Genomic DNA, 21,249 nt, shown 5'->3' on the forward strand with positions numbered 1-21,249 from the left:
CTTGCTGCCAGGTCCCTTCTGAGACCTGACAGTGGACATGCAACTCCATGTCAGGATAATCGGCCTCTAATGTGCTCATGCAAGTGAGGGAGGAGCATAGCTACTTCAGTGTTGACAAAATTTCTGATCATGCAGTGTAGAATCCAGAGCTTCTAAGGTAGGACATGATAATGTCCCCTAGGACACTGAACAAAGTATCAGACATGGCATTGGGCATGACTCCTTTTTTTGTTATTATTTAGCAGCAGAGTTTTTGGCAGATACTAGAGCACCAGGTTTAGAATGGCTCTTCACTGTTACTGCTCTCTGATTAGTGGACATCTGGATTTGAGGAGTCATGCTTTTGACTTTGTGTCTTTAAGGTTTCTCAGACATAGATAGGCTTCTTCATTAGGGTTTGGATTTTCCTCTTTGAGAAGTTACTGAAAAACTTCTTGTACTTCAGGAATATTATGCTAAATATTTTGAAGTAGGAGGCTTAACTGTATTATGGATGGTTGAGTTCTTAAAATCATTTTAACTGAAAATGTATGTTAATAATTTGACATTTTTGATGTCAGGATATTAAAAATGGAAGATCTTGATTATTTCTAACTGGGGCAGTCTCTTGGCATTCAGATTTAGACATAAGTATGTTTGCAGCCCGTTAGAAGTTTTAAAAAGTGTATACTGTAGGTAATAGTGATTTATGAATTTATTTAGATACTGTGTTTCTCACAGAGTACTAGATTAAAAAGGCATCTTACTAATTATTCAGAGAAGTTTTTGTCTAAGAACAGTTTTAACTTGTGTTTAAATCAGATGTCTTAATGTCTGAAAATTTCGAATTTATGCGTATGTATTACGTGCCTACTGCATTTTAGCCACTGTGAAAGGGCTTTTGAGACATAACAAAAATCAGAATGTTCATTTCTTCAAGACTTCGATTATTTTCTTCAGCGTTTAAGAAGAGTAAATGATTTACTAGTGTTACTGCGATGTCAGTTGTATTTCACTGATCTAAGGGAGCTTTGCACTTTGATAGTTGGATAAATATCAGAGTATAAAGAAGCAACTTGGGTATTTACATTTCTAAAATAAGACATTTTTCCCACCCAGTGAAAGGTAGCTCAAAGCCAGTTTTCAGTTGTAGGTGATTATTTCTTCAAAGTTAAAATTTGACCTAAGTAATTCAAGGGTATCTTGAGTTCCCCAGTCTTACTCCCAAATATATGAGCTGGTGTGCTTTCTTATCATTTGCCACCCTTCTTTGAAAACTTGCTCTGTGATTTGGAAACAGTGTAGGATTTTTAAACTGTAAGCCATATCATTTGATGTCATGTATTTCTTTTGTATTATTCTTTTCTACATTTCCCCCTATTTATCCTCTTGTTCTGTTTTTCTAGAATCTTGTTCTCATTTTTTTTATATGCAGGCTGTAATTTAAACGTGTTTCTCAAATGCCATTATTATATGTATTCTTCATATTATCTTTATATCTTGGAACTTGTAGTTGTTGATCATACAGTTTGTTCATTTACACTTCTCTCTATACTTTCCTAGAGAGAAGATTAGGGTGTATAAGTTGCTTCTGTATTTTTTTTGCCCATGTATATACCTCATGGTGTTGCAGATATTCTTTGTTTAACTGTATTCTGTTCACTTTTAACGTCTTTTATAGTTCTGCCTCTCGAAGGGGGGAGATAGTGAACCATTCAAATATAAAATTGTGTGCATCTGTGCCCACATATTCACTCAGTTTTTACTCAGCATTGTGCTGAATGCTGGGGTTCGGAAGTATTAAACAATGTCAGTACCCCGCCAATTTAGAAAACAAACTAATCTACTCTGTAAACTTGACAAAGAATACTTCCAATATACCATTATTTTCAGTGATGGGAAAAAGTTGGAAGGCAGTCTGTTGATGTGTTTAACTTTGTTATTTAGTGTTTAAATGAAGCAAGTTAAAATAGCTTTGAAATGAAATTTTTCACTTAATTGACTCATTAAAAAGTTAATTATTGAACTGTTTTAAAGTATGGTTAATTGTTTATACCTGGGTAAAGCTGATCTAACAAAGAAGTACGTTTTTGGGAAGATAGTATTCTAAATTTCTTTCTACCTATGTAAGAGAAATTACTAACAGTAGGGTTTTGTTGTTATTATATTTACCCTATGTATGTTGTGTTAAATGTATATAATGTAATTAATAAATCAAAATAGTTTTATAACAATTGATATTATAAGCCATAGACATTTTAATATTCTGTTGAATAAATTGATGAAATTTATATTTACTTCTTTATTTCTTTTTTCAGTGAATATTACTTCAGTATAGAAAACTTGGAACGGGACTTCTTTCTTAGGAGAAAGATGGATGAGCAAGGTTTCTTGCCTATTTCCCTGATTGCTGGTTTCCACCGTGTTCAGGCTCTCACTACAAACCTTAATCTCATTTTAGAGGTAATTTTTCATACACAAAACAGTCTGTACTTTAGTTATGCTGTGAACCTAAAACCGCTCTAAGAAATAGAGTTTATTAAACAATTTTAAGGAAGAAGCGAAAACAATCTGTAGTTACCTAAGGCTTAGACTGTATCTCAAGGCTTTTTTGCCATTTTATAAAACCCAAATAAATGTCTGACCCCTCAAAGGATTACTTAATGATGTTTCCACCTGTTTTTAACCTGATCCTTCTTAGATGGGTTGAACCCCAGCACAAACTTGAACATTCTTGGGTGTTCTTGGTCCTTTAGTCTTCAGGTTGCTGTAAAATAGCATGTATTAAATTATTAAATTAAAATTTAAATTAAATTAAATTTAAATTTAAATTTAAAATTTTTCCTGTATAAAGAGGGCTAATTTAAAGTAGTCTTTCTAGTTGTGTTCTTTTTTTATGTTTTTAATAAATTTATTTTATTTATTTATTTTTGGCTGCACTGGGTCTTTGTTGCTGTGTGTGGGCTTTCTCTAGTTGGGGCGAGCCGGGGCTACTCTTCGTTGTGGTGCATGGGCTTCCCATTGTAGTGGCTTCTCGTTGTGGAGCATGGGCTCTAGGTGTGCGGGCTTCAATAGTTGTAGCACTTGGACTCAGTAGTTGTGGCTCGCAGGCTCTAGAGCACAGGCTCAGTAGTTGTGGCACACGGGCTGAGTTGCTCTGCGGCATGTGGGATCTTCCCGGACCAGGGCTTGAACCCGTGTCCCCTGCATTGGCAGGCGGATTCTTAACCATTGTGCCACCAGGGAAGGCCGGGACAGGATATTTAAAAAAAAAAAAAAACTTTTGCATTACCATTATGGTTAGCATTATTAATACATAGTGACTGATTTTTTTTTGTAGAGTTTATTTATTTATGTTTGGCTGCATTGGGTCTTCGCTGCTGTGCACGGGCTTCCTCTAGTTGCGGTGAGCGGGGGCTACTCTTCGTTGTGGTGCGTGGGCTTCTCATTGCGGTTGCTTCTCTTGTTGCGGAGAATGGGCTCTAGGTACGGGGGCTTTGGTAGCTGTGACACACAGACTCTAGAGTGCAGACTTAGTAGTTGTGGTGCATGGGCTTAGTTGCTTCGCGGCACGCGGGATCTTCCCAGACCAGGGCTCGAACCCGTGTCCCCTGCGCTGGCAGGTGGACTCTTAACCACTGTGCCACCAGCGAAGTCCCCACGGTGACTGATTTACAGTAAGAAATAATACTACTTTGAAACATAGAAACACATAAGCATAGTGATTTAGAATAGCATAGGTCTGAATTCACTTAACATTCATTATGTACCTACCACTTATTACAGTGGGAAAGATGTCTTTTTTTCCCTTAAGAAGGTAAGGCTTCATTAGGCTTTGCAGTATAAACATACTGATTTAGAGCATGGACTTTAGAACCTGCATACATATCCTCCTAGCTCTGTGACTTCAGGCAGGGTCCTGAGACTTCTGTAAAGTGGAAATTGTTACAACAATACATACTTCATAGGGTTGTTATGAGTATGAAATGTGTAATGGCAGAGTCTGGCATACACAGTAAGCTCTAAATAAGAATTTGCTGTTACTGTTAGTCTTCAAGGATATCCTTCTGTTGATTACTCCTTTTATCTTCGTTTCTACCAGCTTTTTCCTATATGTATTTGAATATGCTTAAGTCTTAACTGTCTTGAAAAAACTATCAAAAGAAGCAGAATATATTTTAGCTAACACCTGTATCTGCTCTGGTTGAGTGTGTCTACACAGCTAAACTTACTGAATCTGTTTCCTCCTCTCCCATTCGTTTTTCACCTTACTTCACTCTTTTTCTTTTTTTTGTTTTTTTTTTTTACTTTGATACATATGTATATTGTAATAATGATGGCTATTGCAGTGTTATCACTTAACATAGTTATAGTACAATATAATAGAAATAATAGAAAATAATAGGAAAAAAACCCTCAGATACCCAGAAATGTTGAGTGTATACTGTAGCTCATTGTTTAGGAGTTCAAGATAACTAAGATTTGGTTTTAGTAAAAATATGTCTAACTCTGTCTAGATCTTTTCCTTAATTTGTGTCTGCTGTGAGCCTTTTAAGTTTTTGTATGAGTCTTTTAAGGCCTGAGTTACAACTTTCCCCCTTTCTGTTTTCTTTATTTTCTTCTTGAGTTTTTTTTGTTTTTTTCTTTTCAGTAGGGAATTAATTCCCTGTGATTCAATATTCAAAGGGTATATAGTGAAAAATTTCCTTCTCATCTTTCACCAACAGTGAACTAGTTAAACCTTCCTTGGTGTGGCAAGTAGTGTTACTTCTTTTTTGTGTATTCTTCCTGAGATAGTTCATGTTTTGCTACATATACTGTTATACCCCTTCCTTTTATAAAAACAGCATATATTGGAAGATCATTCAATAGCTATATATAAAGAACTTTGAATTTTTTCCTGAAAATTTTTCTTTAAATTGAGACATAACTTATACATTGTATATTAGAAGTTATAAGATTAAGAGTGACTTTCCCCTATGTACATACTTGTGTTACTGCTACACAGATTAAGATAGAACATTTTCAACATCCCAGGGAGCTCCCTTGTATTCCCTCCTAGTCTGAATCACTGTTCTCCTCAAAGTAGTTGCTTTTCAGAGAGGTCCCTCATCTTGTTTTTTAAACATTTAATAATCAAAGTTATTTGAAATCTTTTATATCTGACTGTTGCTTGTTATTTCTGTAAGGCTTATCCATGTTGTTATTGTGTGTGGCAGTTGTTTATTTTTCATTTTGCAGTAGTATTCAATTGTATGAATATAACTTTTTTCGGGTTCCTCTTATAGACATTTGGATTCTTTACAGCTTGAATATGTGACTGTTGTGAACATTATTACTGTACATATTTTTGGATGGACATATGCACTTATTTTTCTGTGAAATTGATGGGTAACAGGTTATTTGCGTGTGCGTGTGTGTTTGTGTGTGTGTGTATACAAACATATATATATATACGAGCTTAGCTTTTGTAAATACTGCTAAACGTTTTTCCAAAATATTGAACCAATTAAAACTACTGCTGTTCAGAGTTTGACTTGCTTCACATACCAGCGAACAGTGTTGGTGGTCTTTTTCCAAAACATTTTGAAAAACTTAAACCCATAGCAAAGTTTTAAGGTGATTTTTCTTTTTCTTTTTCTTTTTAAAATTCAGGTGTAAATAACATGATGTAAAATGCAGGGCTATTAGGTGTTCAGTTCGAGTTTTGAAAATTGTATAAGCCTGCTCCAAACAAGATATAGTTAATTACTCTAAAAACTTCCTTAGTGGCCCTTTGCAGTCAGTCCCCCATCCCCTCACCCTTTGCCCCACCAAACCAAAGCACTTTTCTGATTCTGTTACCAGAGATTTATTTTGTCTTTTCTTTACATTTGTGTAAATAGAGTTCTTCTGTCTCCTGGCTCTTTCATTTGTAGTTTTTGAAATTCATCCATGTTATTGCAAGATCTGGATGTTGGGTATACTGCTTTGCTACTGGGGTGTCATTGCTTCTAGAACATTCAGTGGACAAAACTAGAAAAATACATTAAAAAAATACATATATCAGCAACTCAAACGCTTTACTGTAAGATTCTTCCTTATTTCCTTCATTCCATATTTCAGACTCTCTTCTCTTTCAGTGAGTATCCTGATTCCCATCAAAAGAGTTTGTTTTTAAATAATTTTAATACTAATTTTAAAGTAATGTCCAGTTACAGAAAATATACTTACTTGAGAAGTAAGTATGATACTAATATTAAGGGCATACAAATGTAAGATACTTAAAGTAATACATATAATGTGTTCTCCAACTAAAATATAGCGAGTTTTAATCTTTATAAGTTAACAGTTTGTATGTTGAGTTTTTATATTTGTATTTTTCCTAGTTTCTAAAGGTGTGAGTATCCTTGAATTTCAGGGAAGATTCATATCAGTAAGGCTGTAATTTTTATTTGGAAGAAATTTTGTTCTAGTTTTATTTTATCCTTAAATTACAGCAAGCTATTTTTGAGAGCCACCATATCCTAGTGGCTGAGAGTTTTCGTGTTGGACAGATAATAAATGGTTTGAGTCCTGGTATTGCCTCATACTAAGTCCATAACCTTTATCAAGTTACTTTATTTCTTTGAGCCTCAATTTCCTCATCTGTGAAACCTACTTTACACTTACAAGGTGTTATGAGGAATCTCTGCATGTGTGTGTTTATTATTCAATAATGGTGGTATTTATTATAATAATTAAATATAATGCCTAAATTTTATTTGATGATATTATATTAAGGGAAAACTAAAGGAAATAGGAGCGGAAAAAATTGTCAATAAAAAATTATAGCAGTTTGCTTCAAGTTGATGCAATACTCCTTAATTGAAAATTTGGTTTTCACAATTAGAATAATTTGCTATATGTTAAATCAGGATATTTGTTACCTTACAAGGGCAAATTATTTTAAAATCTGTTCTGTTCATGGATATTCTGAGAAATATTACATTAACTGTAATATCCTATGCTGATTTCAGACTTAAAAAATGTTTAGGTTATTAGAAGTATAGGAGGTACAATTAAATTTTTTGAATGAATGTTCTTTAATAACTCAAAATTCCTATTTATAGGCACTGAAAGATAGCACAGAAGTGGAAATTGTGGACGAGAAAATGAGAAAAAAGATAGAACCAGAAAAATGGCCAATTCCGGGCCCTCCTCCACGTAGTGTGCCACAAACAGACTTCTCTCAACTGATTGATTGCCCAGAGTTTGTACCAGGCCAAGCCTTTGGTTCACATACAGGTAACAGCTTTTCTTCTAGAGCAAACAGCATAACAGTGGGCTATTTAGTCCAATTTACCTATCCTTTTTAAAGTTTATATAGATTCAATAGAAAATTAAAGATAACCCAGTGACTTACGATGCTTTAAATTCTATTCGTATTGCCTCCCACAGAAAGTTATAAATTAAATAGGGATTTAAGAATTATGGGAGGAGCTCTGCTCTATTTATTCTTAACTTATTTGTCTACTTTGTCACATGTGGAGTTTCTACCTATCTTAATTTTACTAAATGATTATAGATGTATTCCGCCAGTTTTCCCCTTGTAAGACTGGAATGGTCTAAAAGTCTTATACTCAAGAGTGGGGTTAGCCTTCCTTTAATTTTTTTCTTATGTGCTTCAACTTTGTCTTGAAATGACAAGATGACCTATATTCTAAATCAGAATTGGGGATCTCTTATGAAGTTATTATAATTATATATTAAAGAATTGGTGGTATTTAGAATTTCCAAAAACTGCTTTAATGTTAAGAATTTTTTCCTGGATCATTTTTAAGACATTCCCTCTTGGGAAAAAATATGTGTGCTTAAACTTTTTTCAGTCAGGGTGATGATCTACTGATGCTCTTGGATGTCATTTGATCGGAATATGCAGAGGAATAGGTGACTCACTGAAATATCATTATAAACATTGGAACAAATCGTCTGCAGAAATGAAAGCGACCAGACTTCTGTGCAAGAATGTCTACTCCCAGCTCCTGTGGAGGAGGTTGGGCCAACACTACCATGGAGATAAACACCTTTGTGATGATGATGAAAGACAGACCAGAGGACTGCTGTTGTTTTTATAGGAGCTGCCCATTTGTTTGTAATTAGCCTGGGCTGCATGTGCTACTTTTTTTCACGGTGGGAAAGTTAATTATCATTCTGGAAATATTGCAAGGTTCTGTGTTTTCCTTCCAGACTTATGTACTTGTGTCCAGATCAATAAAGCAGAAATAGAGAGGCTTGAGTGGAATTTCTCAGATTGTTAGGTCCTTTGCTATTTGATTTGCTCTTCACAGTATAGTGTACATTGTATAATTCACATGTTGTCATAGTGTTTCGCATGGACTGTAAGATTTATTAATGTGGACACTAAGCGATAAGAAACTTAAGAAACGAACGAGAGTTTTTTTTTTTTTTTTTTTTTTTTACTCTTCAGAATATATTTTATATACCAGTGTAGAGACCTCCCATCAATAAAGCACTGATGGACAGTCTCACAGATATTTTTATTTAGTGTTTCTTTGATTGTCAGCCCTCTGTGCCTCTACACCTAGCAAGCAACTTGGGCAGGTGTTTTAAAAGTTGAAGAACTTCAAGTGACATTTTTTAGTTTTTTTTAAAAAAGAATACAATGTCTGATGGTAAGTTAGATTAAGTTATTGTGTAAACTTGGGGTCCAAGATGACATTTTTAACCGTCTTATGAACAGGCATTAGGTCAGTTGTTAAATAGAAAATACTTTTTCCACAAGGTAGCTAAGATAAGTCAGTCAAGTTGGTGATGCCTGTCCATTAACCATTTATGCATTATTAATAAAATTACAAGAATAAAATCACAATGTTTGTACATTTTTGTGTTTTTTTAAAAAAATATATATACTCATTTACATGCTCATACATATTGCCTGAACGAACTTTTTGGCCAACCCAATATAAGCACATGTATTGTGAATATTGTGAAACATACAACTTCATGGTAGAAACATTATTCAAGCTTAAAGAGCAATTAGAGATGATTATATCATAAACTTAAGTAGGTATTTAAAAATTCAATTTCTGTGTTAAAGATAGTAGATACTGATTTCTCTGCCTTTTGCCAGATACTGTTCTAATGGTATATACATGAACTATACATACTAATTTAGTTAATTCTCCCAGTTACTAGTGGTGGTTCCTAGTCTACTTTTAAAGCTTTATTTACTGCATGAATAGAGATGATTCATAGTATTAGGAATAGGGTTCTCTAGAGTTAATGTTTTTTTCATTCCTATAACTTCAATATTAATACTGACAGCCCAAACCTTTTCACTCGTACTAATTTTTTGGATCAATTGATGACATGTACCATTAAGTTGTAGAGCGGCAGTGTCCAATAGAAATATTATGTTTGCCACACATGTAATCCTAATAATTTTTAATAGCATTAAAAGCCGTAAAACAAATGAAATTAATTTTAATATATCCAAATATTATGACATTAATATAAAAATTATCGACCAATGTTATTTTTGTACCAAGTGTTTGAAATCTGCTGTGTATTTTACACTTATCCTGAGCACATTTCAGCACTAGCCACATTTCAAGTGCTTTGTAGCTCCACAAGGCTAGTGGCTATTGTATTGAACAATGCAGTTTTAGAGCGTTTTCTGTTATGAATCATTATACTTCTTTTTAAAGCAATATAGTAATCTGGTGGTTGAAGCCTGGATCTGTGTGTCCATGGAGAAGATAATAAATCCATCTGACTCTCGTATGTAGTAGATGAAAGTAAAATCTTGGAATACTCTCTCAAACTCACTCCTGGAATGTGCCTTTGCATTTTCATTTAGTAAGTTAGAAGGATTGTTGGTGTTCATTTATTTCAACTTTCTCTCTGTAGTATTCAACTTTGCAATATTTTCAGGGAATTGGCTTTGAGGAGTAAATAATGTTTAGAAGTTTACCGTATAAATTTGTTTTTAAAACACTTTTTGTCCAAAGCAAGTTCATATTGCATTACAACTTAAATATTCTTCGACTTCTGAAAAAAAATTTATAAAGGAATTGATTTGTATTTTATAGAGCATATAATTACTTTGATTAAAAGTGTGGAGAAAGGCATTTTTAATTCCATCAGAGTTGTAAAATGTTTTGTTATTACCAGGGCATTGCACTTTAATGACGTGACATTCTAGTCTTCACAGTATTCACTGCGAGCCAAGGGCCAAACTGCATTTAGGTAAACCTTGTTAGGCAAAGGAGATGAGAAAAGTATGAGTATTGGCCACCTTAGTATAGATCCTAGCAGAACAATGAAGGATTGATTTTGCCTTGAATAAAATATGAATTTTATTTGCTTAGTAGCATTTAAGATTCCCTAATTTCATTACAATTAATGAATCTAAGGTTTCACAGAGAATTGACTCCCAAATAGATGTCTTGTCATAATTAGTAAGTGACTTGCATTGATATTCTTGAGAAGTTTGAATGAATATGTCTGCATAAGGGTTGATAACATTCCTGTTATTATTCATTGGCTTCACTCGAATACATCTTACAAAGCCCTTTGGGTTTGAAAATCACTGAAAGATTATAATTGAGATTGATTTATCATGTTTTTGTGAAGAAAGAAAATGCCCAAGTAAAGAAAAAATGTGTGTTATAAGTAAGAAAACCATTATTTTAACTATAGAACTAACTTAAAATTTTAGAGTCTGCCCCAAATTCTCCAAGAATTGGAAGTCCACTGAGCCCAAAGAAAAACACTGAAACAAGTAATCTTCAAGCAATGTCTAGAGTTTTGTCTGCCAGTTTGCCCGACTTGGACTCAGAACCTTGGATAGAAGTAAAAAAGAGACATCATCCATCCCCAGTGAAATTGAAGGCAAGTTGTTATGACCCAAGTGAAGTGTGATATATTTTTTTAGAAATTTAAAAAAAATTTTTATTTATTTATTTTTGGCTGTGTTGGGTCTTCTTTGCTGTGCGTGGGCTTTCTCTAGTTGCGTTGAGTGGGGGCTACTCTTTTTTTTTATTTATTTATGGCTGTGTTGGGTCTTAGTTTCTGTGCGAGGGTTTTCTCTAGTTGTGGTGAGCGGGGGCCACTCTTCATCGCGGTGCGCGGGCCTCTCACTATCGCGGCCTATCTTGTTGCGGAGCACAGGCTCCAGACGCGCAGGCTCAGTAATTGTGGCTCACGGGCCCAGTTGCTCTGCGGCATGTGGGATCTTCCCAGACCAGGGCTCGAACCCGTGTTCCCTGCATTGGCAGGCAGATTCTCAAGCACTGCGCCACCAGGGAAGCCCGGGGCTACTCTTGTTGCGGTGCACGGGCTTCTCAATGTGGTGGCTCTCAATGTGGTGGCTTCTCTTGTTGCGGAGCCCGGGCTCTAAGCGCGTGGGCTCAGTAGTTGTGGCTCGCAGGCTCTAGAGCACAGCCTCAGTCGTTGTGGTGCACGGGCTTAGTTGCTCTGTGGCATGTGGGATCTTCCCAGACCAGGGCTCGAACCCGTGTCCCCTGCATTGGCAGGCGGATTCTTAACCACTGCGCCAGCAGGTAAGTCCGAAGTGTGATATATTCTGAGTGGAGTGTAAGGCCACTGTTTTTGAGGTACATATATAAATTCGGAAAAGTTTTAAGAAAAATGGTAAAAATTGGAACCTTTGCCCTTCAGTAAAGCTTATGGGTTACTAAGTAGTTGAAAATAAATAATATTGTATCATTTTTTAAAATTTATCTTATTTCTGAATATGATTTAAGAATATTTCGCTTTAACCTTTTTTACTTGAAATTAGTTTATATTTGAATAATATTTCAGTTTTGTTAAAGCTGACAAAATTTTTCTAAATTTTGAATTTATAACTTTGCCATATTATTTGTAACCTTGTTAATTATTTGTAAAATTCTTTTACATGTAATTACTTGTAAATGATACATGTCTGGTTAATATATGTTTTGGTGATTGTACAGTAGGAAAGGAAAAGAGAATAAATTTCTTGGGGGCACACAAGGGAGTGAGATGATCGTGGTTAGGGAATAATAAGAGAGTTTCTTGTGGTAGAATTGCTGTATTTTTGGCTGGTGGTTGGATACATGAACTTCAAATGTGATAAAAATTGCTCTGATCTAAACCACAAACACAGAGTACAAGTGAAATGGAAATCCTAGTAAGACTGATGGGTAACATCAGTGTTTATCTTGTGATAGTCTACTATAGTTTTACAGTGTGTTAACATTGGAGGAAACTGAGTAAAAAGTACACGAGATTTCTATTTCTTTTCTTTTTTTTTGGCCGTGCTGAGCAGCATGTGGGATCTTAGTTCCCCGACCAGGGATCGAACCAGTGCCCCCTGCATTGGGAGCGTGGAATCTTAACCACTGGACCACCAGGGAAGTCCTCGAGATTTTTATTTCTTATAACTGTATGTGAATGTACAACTATCTCAAAGTAAAAAAGTTTACTAAAAATAAACTTGGAAATATTCAAATAATTTCAATATTCAAAGTAAGCTCTAAAAGGAAAAGGTCACTAAAAATAATTGGGCCCAGATGTGGGAAGCATGAAGAAAGCTATCATATTACAGATTATTATGAGTAGAGCTCTTTATTCCTAAAATAAAAGCATGAAGAAAGGAAGCACGAAGGATTTAAGGATGGTTCTTCATTGGAGGAATGGAGAGGGTGTTGATATTTTACCTCAGCATAGGATGTTTGGCAATGTCTGGAGACAATTTTTTTTTTTAAATAAATAGATAAATTTATTTATTTTTTAATTTATTTGTTTGTTTATTTATTTATTTATTTATTTATTTATGGCTGTGTTGGGTCTTCATTGCTGTGCACGGGCTTTCTCTAGGTGCAGCAGGCGGGGGCTGCTCTTCGTTGTGGTGCGCGGGCTTCTTTCTCATTGCTGTGGCCTCTCGTTGCAGAGCACGGGCTCTAGGCACGGAAGCTTCAGTAGTTGCAGCACGTGGGCTCAGTAGTTGTGGCATGCGGGCTCTAGAGCGCAGGCTCAGTAGTTGTGGTGCACGGGCTTAGTTGCTCCGCGGCATGTGGGATCTTCCCAGACTAGGGCTTGAACCCGTGTCCCCTACATTGGCAGGCGGATTCTTAATCACTGCGCCACCAGGGAAGCCCCTGGAGACAATTTTTGGTTGTTAAAACTGAGAGAGTGCTACTGCATCTTGTGAATGAAGGCCAGGGATGCTGCTAAACATCCTACAGTGCACAGGACAGCCACCCACCCCACCCCCTGCCACCACACACACACCCTAAGGAACTATCAAGCCCAACATGTCAGTAATGCTGAGTTTAAAACCCTGATTAAAGATAACTTTTTAATTTTTTTATTTACCATTTAAAAAAAATTGAAGTACAGTTAATTTACAATGTTGTGTTAGCCTCAAGTGGTACAGCAAAGTGGTTCAGTTATACATATATGTATATCTGTATATACCTATTCTTTTGCAGATTTTTTCCATTATAGGCTGTTACAAGATACTGAATATACTTCCCTGTGCTCTACAGTAGGTCCTTGTTGTTTATCTATTTTATACATAGTAGTGTGTGTATGTTAATTCCACACTCCTGATTTACCCCGCCCCCCCACTATCCTGTAGTAACCATAAGTTTTCTGTGTCTGTGAGTCTATTTCTGTTTTGTAAATAAAGATAAGTTTTTACTTAGCAATGGTAGTTAAGCACATCATACTAAAATGTTAACAAGAGGTTTTCTTCCTTGGGACATTTTAAAAACCTAGAGCAGCTTCTCAAAATAAGATTTTCTAAAGATTCTGATTAATTTGTATATTTGTCATGGCAAACCTGGATAACAAGGGAGGATCATATCTTGGGCTCACTGACAGAAACTTGTACCATATTTCATTTATACCAAGATCTATGTTTTTTCCTTCATGTTAAAAAAAAAAAAACCCTCCACATTTAAACATTTCTTTTAAAATAATGTGTTAAAATTGATAGCATCTTTGATTTGATGAAAACAGTTTTTGCAAGGGTTAGTTGGATTTTACTGTATAGGGCCAGCAAATTGGTGATGGAGTGTGGTTTTCAAAACGGAAAGAGAATTGTATAATATCTAGGACCTTTCAGTTTCATGGCCAAAGAATATTGGTACCATTAGTAAGACCTGAAATGTATTCCAGTACTACAGAGTGAGGGCTTGGCCTGGAGGAAAGATGACTGTAGGTTCATCAGAGATACCTGCTGAGGTAGGTTAGTTATTGACAACATACTTTTATGTATGTATGTATGTATGATATTTCAGAGATACCTGCTGAGGTAGGTTAGTTATTGACAACATACTTTTATTTATGTATGTGTGTATGTATGTACGTATGTATGTATCTATCTACCTACCTACCTACCTACCTACCTATCTGCACCGGGTCTTAGTTGCGGTAAGTGGGATCTTCACTCTTCGTTGCATTATGCGGGATCTTTAGTTGCGGCATGCCTGATCTAGTTCCCTGACCAGGGATCGAACCCGGGCCCACTACACTGGGAGCATGAAGTCTTAGCCACTGGACCACCAGGGAAGTCCTGTCAACATACTTTTTTGAAAATGATCTTTTTAAAATAGACGTTCTAGAGTGGGTATAGAAATCTTGGTCAGATTTCATTTTCCCCTAGAAATCTTTTTTTTTTTAAATTAATTTTTATTGGAGTATAGTTGCTTTACAATGTTGTATTAGCTTCTACTGCACAGCAAAATGAATCAGCCATACATATACATATTATCCCCTCCATTTAGGACACTACAGTGCATTAAGTAGAGTTCCCTGTACAGTATGTTCCCATCAGTTGTCTATTTTATACATAGTATCAATAGTGTATATGTGTCAATCCCAATCTCCCAGTTCCTCCCACCCCATCCCTTTCCCCCTTGGTATCCATACATTTGTTCTCTAAGTCTGTGTGTCTATTACTGCTTGGCAATTAAGGTCATCTATACCATTTTTCTGGATTCCACATACATGCATTAATATACGATATATGTTTTTCTCTTTCTGACTTCACTCTGTGTGACACTCTCTAGGTCCATCCACGTCTCTACAAATGACCCAATTTTGTTCCTTTTTATGGCTGAGTGATATTCCATTGTATACACTTACCACATCTTTTTTTTTTAATTTTTGAATTTTATTTTATATTTTTATACAGAAGGTTCTTATTCGTTATCCATTTTATACATATTAGTGTATATATGTCAATCCCAATCTCCCAATTCATCACACCACCACCACCACCCCCGCCACGTTCCCCCCTTGGTGTCCATACATTTGTTCTCTACATCTGTGTCTCAATTTCTGCCCTGCAAACCAGTTCACCTGTACCATTTTTCTAGGTTCCACATATATGCGTTAATATATGATATTTGTTTTTCTCTTTCTGACTTACTTCACTCTGTGTGACACTCTCTAGGTCCATTCACATCTCTACAAATGACCCAATTTTGTTCCTTTTTATGGCTGAGTAATATTCCATTGTATACATGTACCACATCTTCTTAAAACAATTGTCTGTTGATGGGCATTTGGTTGTTTCCATGTCTTGGCTATTGTAAATAGTGCTGCTGTGAACATTGGGGTGCAAGTATCTTTTCAAATTAGAGTTTTCATCTTTTCCAGATATATGCCCAGGTGTGGGATTGCTGGATCATATGGTAGCTCTATTTTTAGTTTTTTTAAGGAACCTCCATACTGTTTTCCATAGTGGCTGTATCAAGTTACATTCCCACCAGCAGTGTAAGAGGGTTCACTTTTCTCCATACCCTCTCCAGCATTTATTGTTTGTAGATTTTTTGATGATGGCTATTCTGACTGGTGTCATTGTAGTTTTGATTTGCATTTCTGTAATAATTAGTGATGAGAATCTTTTCATGTGTGTGTTGGCCATCTGTATGTCTTCTTTGGAGAAATGTCTGTTTAGGTCTTCCACCCATTTTTTGATTGGGTTGTTTGTTTTTTGATATTGAGCTGCATGAGCTGCTTATATATTTTGGAGATTAATCTTTTGTCAGTTGCTTCATTTGCAAGTATTTTCTCCCATTCTGAGGGTTGTCTTTTCATCTTATTTATGGTTTCCTTTGCTGTGCAAAAGCTTTTAAGTTTAATTAGAGGTCCCATTTGTTTCCCCTAGAAATCTGAAAACATTTTCCACTGTCATCTTCGTCAGTTTTCAAAACTCTTGTGAAATTCAGTTCCTTCAGAGTGTGTCAAGTGATTTTTTTTTTTTTTTTTAAATATACTCACAAAGATTTTTTTTTTTTTTTCAATTTTCTAGGATCTGCTTTACACTCTCCATTTTTTTTTTTATAGCTACTTTATTTATTTTATTATTTATTTTTGGCTGTGTTGGGTCTTCGGTTCGTGCGAGGGCTTTCTCTAGTTGCGGCAAGCGGGGGCCACTCTTCATCGCGGTGCGCGGGCCTCTCACTATCGCGGCCCCTCCCGCTGCGGGGCACAGGCTCCAGACGCGCAGGCTCAGTAGTTGTGGCTCACGGGCCCAGTTGCTCCGCGGCATGTGGGATCTTCCCAGACCAGGGCTCGAACCCGTGTCCCCTGCATTAGCAGGCAGACTCTCAACCACTGCGCCACCAGGGAAGCCCAAGTGATTTTTTTATTGCTGAAAGCTTTTAAGATTATTTCTTCATCCCCACTCTTGAAATTTCAGATGATATATCTTGGAGTTGGTCTATTTTTATTCATTATGTTATTATTTATGTCCTTTAAAGACTTTCTCTTTTGGGCTGATGATTGTCTCTTAATATCTGGTGATCTTTGGTTGATGGTTTATATTAGTATTGGTAAATTGGTACAGATTTCTTTTGTGTATGGCCTTATAGATCTGCTCATCCAGAGGACCATTTTCCTGAATGTGAGGTATGATTGCACACTCTTGGTTAAGTGTAAAGGTCCTATAGACTTGGATTTCTAGACTTAGGCAGAGCAGAGTTGGGCTGGTTTTGGATCTCCAAAATTGCTAAAATAAGGAGTACTTTTTTATGGGAGGTAGAATTTGTTAGTGTATTTCATTCATTGGTAAAATTACCTTATTCTTTTTCCCCTTTTTGTTTTAGAAGTTTAGAATAATACTAGGATGTGTTCAGCCTCTCTGTAGCTCCAGCACCTAAAATATGAGCCCTCCCTTGGCAAATGTTTAACTTTGTTTAGAAAGCGATTCTTGGGCTTTTAGTTGGGGGCAGACTTTATAATAAAACTTTGTATTCTCGGATAAGGGTGTGGGGACAACTGTGTCCTGTAGTTAGTTTTCCAGGTACCTATTTTGATTGCTGTCACATAGTCCTTTCCTGCTTTTTGTGCCTACTATCTCAAAACTTTTTAGGACCCCAGTGGGATCAATGGTGTCTGCCTTCCCTGTAGCCTTCCTTTTTTTTCTTTTTTTTAAAATAATATTTATTTATTTAGGCTGTGCTGGGTCTTAGTTGCGGCACGCAGGATCTTCGTTGCGGCAGGTGGGATCTTTTTAATTGCAGCATGCGCACTTTTTAGTTGCGGTATGTGAACTCTTAGTTGGGGCATGCGTGTGGGATCTAGTTCCCCAGCCAGGGATCAAACCTGGGCCCCCTGCATTGAGAGTGTGGAGTCTTACCCACTGGACCACCAGGGAAGTCCCAGCCTTCCTTGATATGGGTTTTAGATTTCTATTTCCTCTAGTCATGTTTATTATTAATACAATTCCATTTGCTTTCTGCTTTCCAGAAAATTATAAAAATTTCTGATCTGATAGTTATACTTGTTTTCTTATTGACAAATTATGGTATTAATATAATTGTGAGGTAAAAAGGGTTGAGACTAGGGAAGATCGTTGAATCTGGAAGTCAGAAGACCCTGGTTGTTCTGGGAATTCCCAGTGGTTAGGGCTCTGTGCTTCCACTGCAGGGGGTGTGGGTTCAATCCCTGGTTGGGGAAGTAGGATCCCGCATGACATGCAGCACGGCCAAAAAAAAAAATGTCTTTGGTTGTTCTAGTCCAGACTAATTCTGCAATTGTGGACAAACAACGTCACATCTCTAGGCCTTTTTTCCCCTCATCTGTAAAACAAGTTGGTACTAAGGACCATTCTAACTCTAAAGGAGTCTTTAATATAATCCTTCTTTTTTCAGCTTTGTGGGTTTTTTTAATCTTAAACTGATTGTTTAGCAGTTACTTTATATTTATTGGCCTGGAATAATACTGGTGTGATTTTCTTTTACAGTTTGACTGCTAATCTAGTTATTGAGCATACAATTTTGATATTACTTACATTAACATTGTTATGTGACATTTATTGTAAAAGTGATAACAATGTTTTTATATAAAATACCAATTTCTTCCTTCAGGAGTCACCACCTCTACCTGAAGAGGCATCAAATCAACTCTATCTTCCAGATGAACAAGAACAAGAAGTACTTGATTTTTTATTTGATGAAGAGATGGAACAAATAGAAGGGCGAAGAAACACATTTACTGATTGGTCTGATAATGATTCAGATTATGAAATTGATGACCAGGATTTAAACAAGATTTTGATTGTAACTCAGACACCACCTTACATGAGAAAACATCCTGGAGGAGATCGAACAGGCAACCACATGTCTGAGGCAAAAATTACATCTGAACTTGCTAAAGTTATCAATGATGGCTTATATTATTATGAGCAGAATTTGTGGATGGAAGAAGATGAAAACAAACCCACAGCCATAAAGGTAATTGTTTCTGACCAACATCTTTCTGTTGATGCTATGTTTTGATTGCATGTTGCTGCTTATGTTTTCCTAAACTTGAGGGTTTATTTTATGAAATTTTGAATATAAATAAATTATATTTAATTTGAAAAATTCCTGGAAATATATCTGATATTCACAACCTGAAAAATTATTTTATTAAAATGACAGTGAAATAAGTACTTTAATTACAAAAAAAAATATTAGCACTCACTGATTAAAAACCCTTTTTTCAGGTGAAAATAATAAGAAGGCCTTTTCTCATAAGAAGGAATAAAATCTAAAGTTATGGACAGGCTTAGTTTATATGCTCTTTCCTTTCCTGGCTATAATCACCCTAGCTATGTGAGCAGGGCTTCACAAAGGAGTTACTTTTGTTGCCCCTTGTGTCCTTCTCACGTTAGTCTGCAGTGCATGTTCTGTGGTTGTAGAACTGGTTGTTGACAAGTATAGAAGATTAAACTGGCTGATTCTCTCTCCTTGTCCAATCATAACTTTGTTGCTGGGAGTGGTGTTTGATACCTTGTTCCAATTTTTTATCTTCTTGCATTTCACCCCACCTCCTGGTACCTATCCCAGTTATTAAGGTACAATAAGAGAGTGCCAGAGTAGTCTACTGGCTATCTGCATTCCTTTTATATGACTTTTAATTGTATAGATAGGAATTAAAAAGGATCTTTTTCTGCCATTAAATTGATCAGAAAACCCCCCAAAATTAAATATTTGTTTTGGGGATAGAATAATGAGGGAAGAGTTGTATAAGTATAATATGCCAAATAGGAAAGAGATCTTGGTCAGAAATACAGTTCTAGAAAGAAAAGCCAGCCAACTCGTGGTTGGAAAGAAGGGACTGGCTGTCTGTGGAGCTCCATATCATCAGTAAGTGTACTTTCCTTCTTGAGTCTTCATTTCTTTTCTTCCTTGAATTTCTCCATCACTACTTTTACCCTCTTCTCTAGCCCCTGCCTTTATGGAGATCCTGCCTCAGGATATGGTAGCTTGTCAGTGACTTAGAGCCTGAGCAGTTCTCTCTGTCCTACTGCTATGGGAAAGGAAGTGTGTTTTTATAAAGTTGGTTGAAAGTCTTTCCTTGTGTAAGGGTTGTTACTTTATTTGTGATACTTAAGTTCTGTAAGTAACATCTAATGTAAATCCTTTGGGAACAAAAAGAGATAGAAAATAAACTAATAATAGGTTAAAATTGCACTACCTCCATTCCCTATCCCTCTACCCTGCTTTGTTCTTCACCATCTACCATTCTGTATATTGCACTTACTTCTTTTCTGTTTCCATCTCATGAATGTAAGATCTATGAGGATAGGGATTTTTGTCTTATTTTGTACACTGCTGTATCTCCAGCTACAACAGTTCCTGGCACAAAGTATTGCTCAATTCATATTTGTTAAAATGGATAAATGAATTACAGATTAAACATTATGAACTAACCAGGGGAACCTAACCTCTGTGTATAATATTGGTTCTGTGGGAAAATATTTTCAGAGTGCCAAATAACGAACTTTCAAGTCACCTTGAGAAACATATCCTGTTGATAGATGATTATTTGCTTTAAAGTGTAGACAACAATAATTAAATTTAATTAACTCATCTATTGCCTTAGCCATTAAATATTAGTCAGGGGAAAGTAATCTTGGTTATATGGCTCTTAAGCATTATGGGTCTGCTTGTAATTATGTCTTATCTGATCCCTATGTACACTCCTGTTATTTAACTTATTTCCTTTGTTTCTAATTCTGTGCTCAACATAATTTCTCATTAGAATTGTACTTTTTCTGAGGGTCTGTTTAGAGGGAGAGGAATCAATTATTTAATATATATTAAACTCCTACTGTGTGTGTGACACTGTGTTAGGTCCTGGGCATGGAAGGGGAAGATAACAGTAGGATCTCTACATGCCTGGTTCTTACAAATAATTGGGGCGATAGACATTAAAATAAGCTGCAATAAGTACTTGATCACAAATTATGATAAATGTGAAAAGAACAAGATGCTATTGGATTAGGCTATAAGGGAATGCCTGTGAGAAAGTCACAGTTATAGTGAGATAGGAACTATGAGTAAGAATGAGCCATGCAAATAACAGATAAACCATATTCTAGGAAAAGGGACTAGCAGGTGTAAGGATCTGAGATGGGAAAGAATTTGGTATATTTGAGGAACTGAAAAAAGGTCTGTTGATAGTATTTATGTAAGAGAACAGTTATAGATATATAGACATGCATCTGATCATAGAAGGTAACATGTGGGCCATGTTAAATAGTTTGGAACTTACCTAAAGTTCAGATGCAGTACCTTGAAGAATTTTATACAGGCCAACAGGATGTGATCTAATTTTTATTTTTAAAGTATCACTGGTTACTGTGGCAGAGAACGGATTAGATGGGGACAAGAGTGGCAGAAGAAATCCAGTTGGGAGGCTATTAAAGTAGTCCAGGAGATGTATGTTGGTAATTTAAGATAAATTGGTGGCAGAGGAAATGTAGAATTTAGAAGACCCAGGTCTGAACCCTGAGGAGTG

At 36.0% G+C, this 21,249-nt stretch overlaps 1 protein-coding gene across 10 annotated transcripts in view; it reads left to right on the forward strand.

Annotated features, from left to right (window-relative positions):
- LARP1B (La ribonucleoprotein 1B) overlaps nucleotides 1–21,249 on the forward strand; it is a 130,935-nt gene that overhangs the window by 26,881 nt on the left and 82,805 nt on the right. For all 10 annotated transcript variants that reach the window (XR_014243880.1, XM_082389755.1, XM_082389756.1 and 7 more), the window contains 4 exons: nucleotides 2,298–2,442; nucleotides 7,071–7,245; nucleotides 10,682–10,854; nucleotides 18,330–18,695. Coding sequence is in view for 9 of the 10 variants with exons in the window: in XM_082389755.1 (XP_082245881.1) it covers nucleotides 2,298–2,442; nucleotides 7,071–7,245; nucleotides 10,682–10,854; nucleotides 18,330–18,695 (859 nt within the window). In the remaining variant the exon portion in view is untranslated. The remainder of the gene's footprint in view (nucleotides 1–2,297; nucleotides 2,443–7,070; nucleotides 7,246–10,681; nucleotides 10,855–18,329; nucleotides 18,696–21,249) is intronic.

This window comes from Balaenoptera borealis (genome assembly GCF_965194805.1).
Source record: "Balaenoptera borealis genome assembly, chromosome: 4".
Classification (NCBI taxonomy): Eukaryota; Metazoa; Chordata; class Mammalia; order Artiodactyla; family Balaenopteridae; genus Balaenoptera; species Balaenoptera borealis.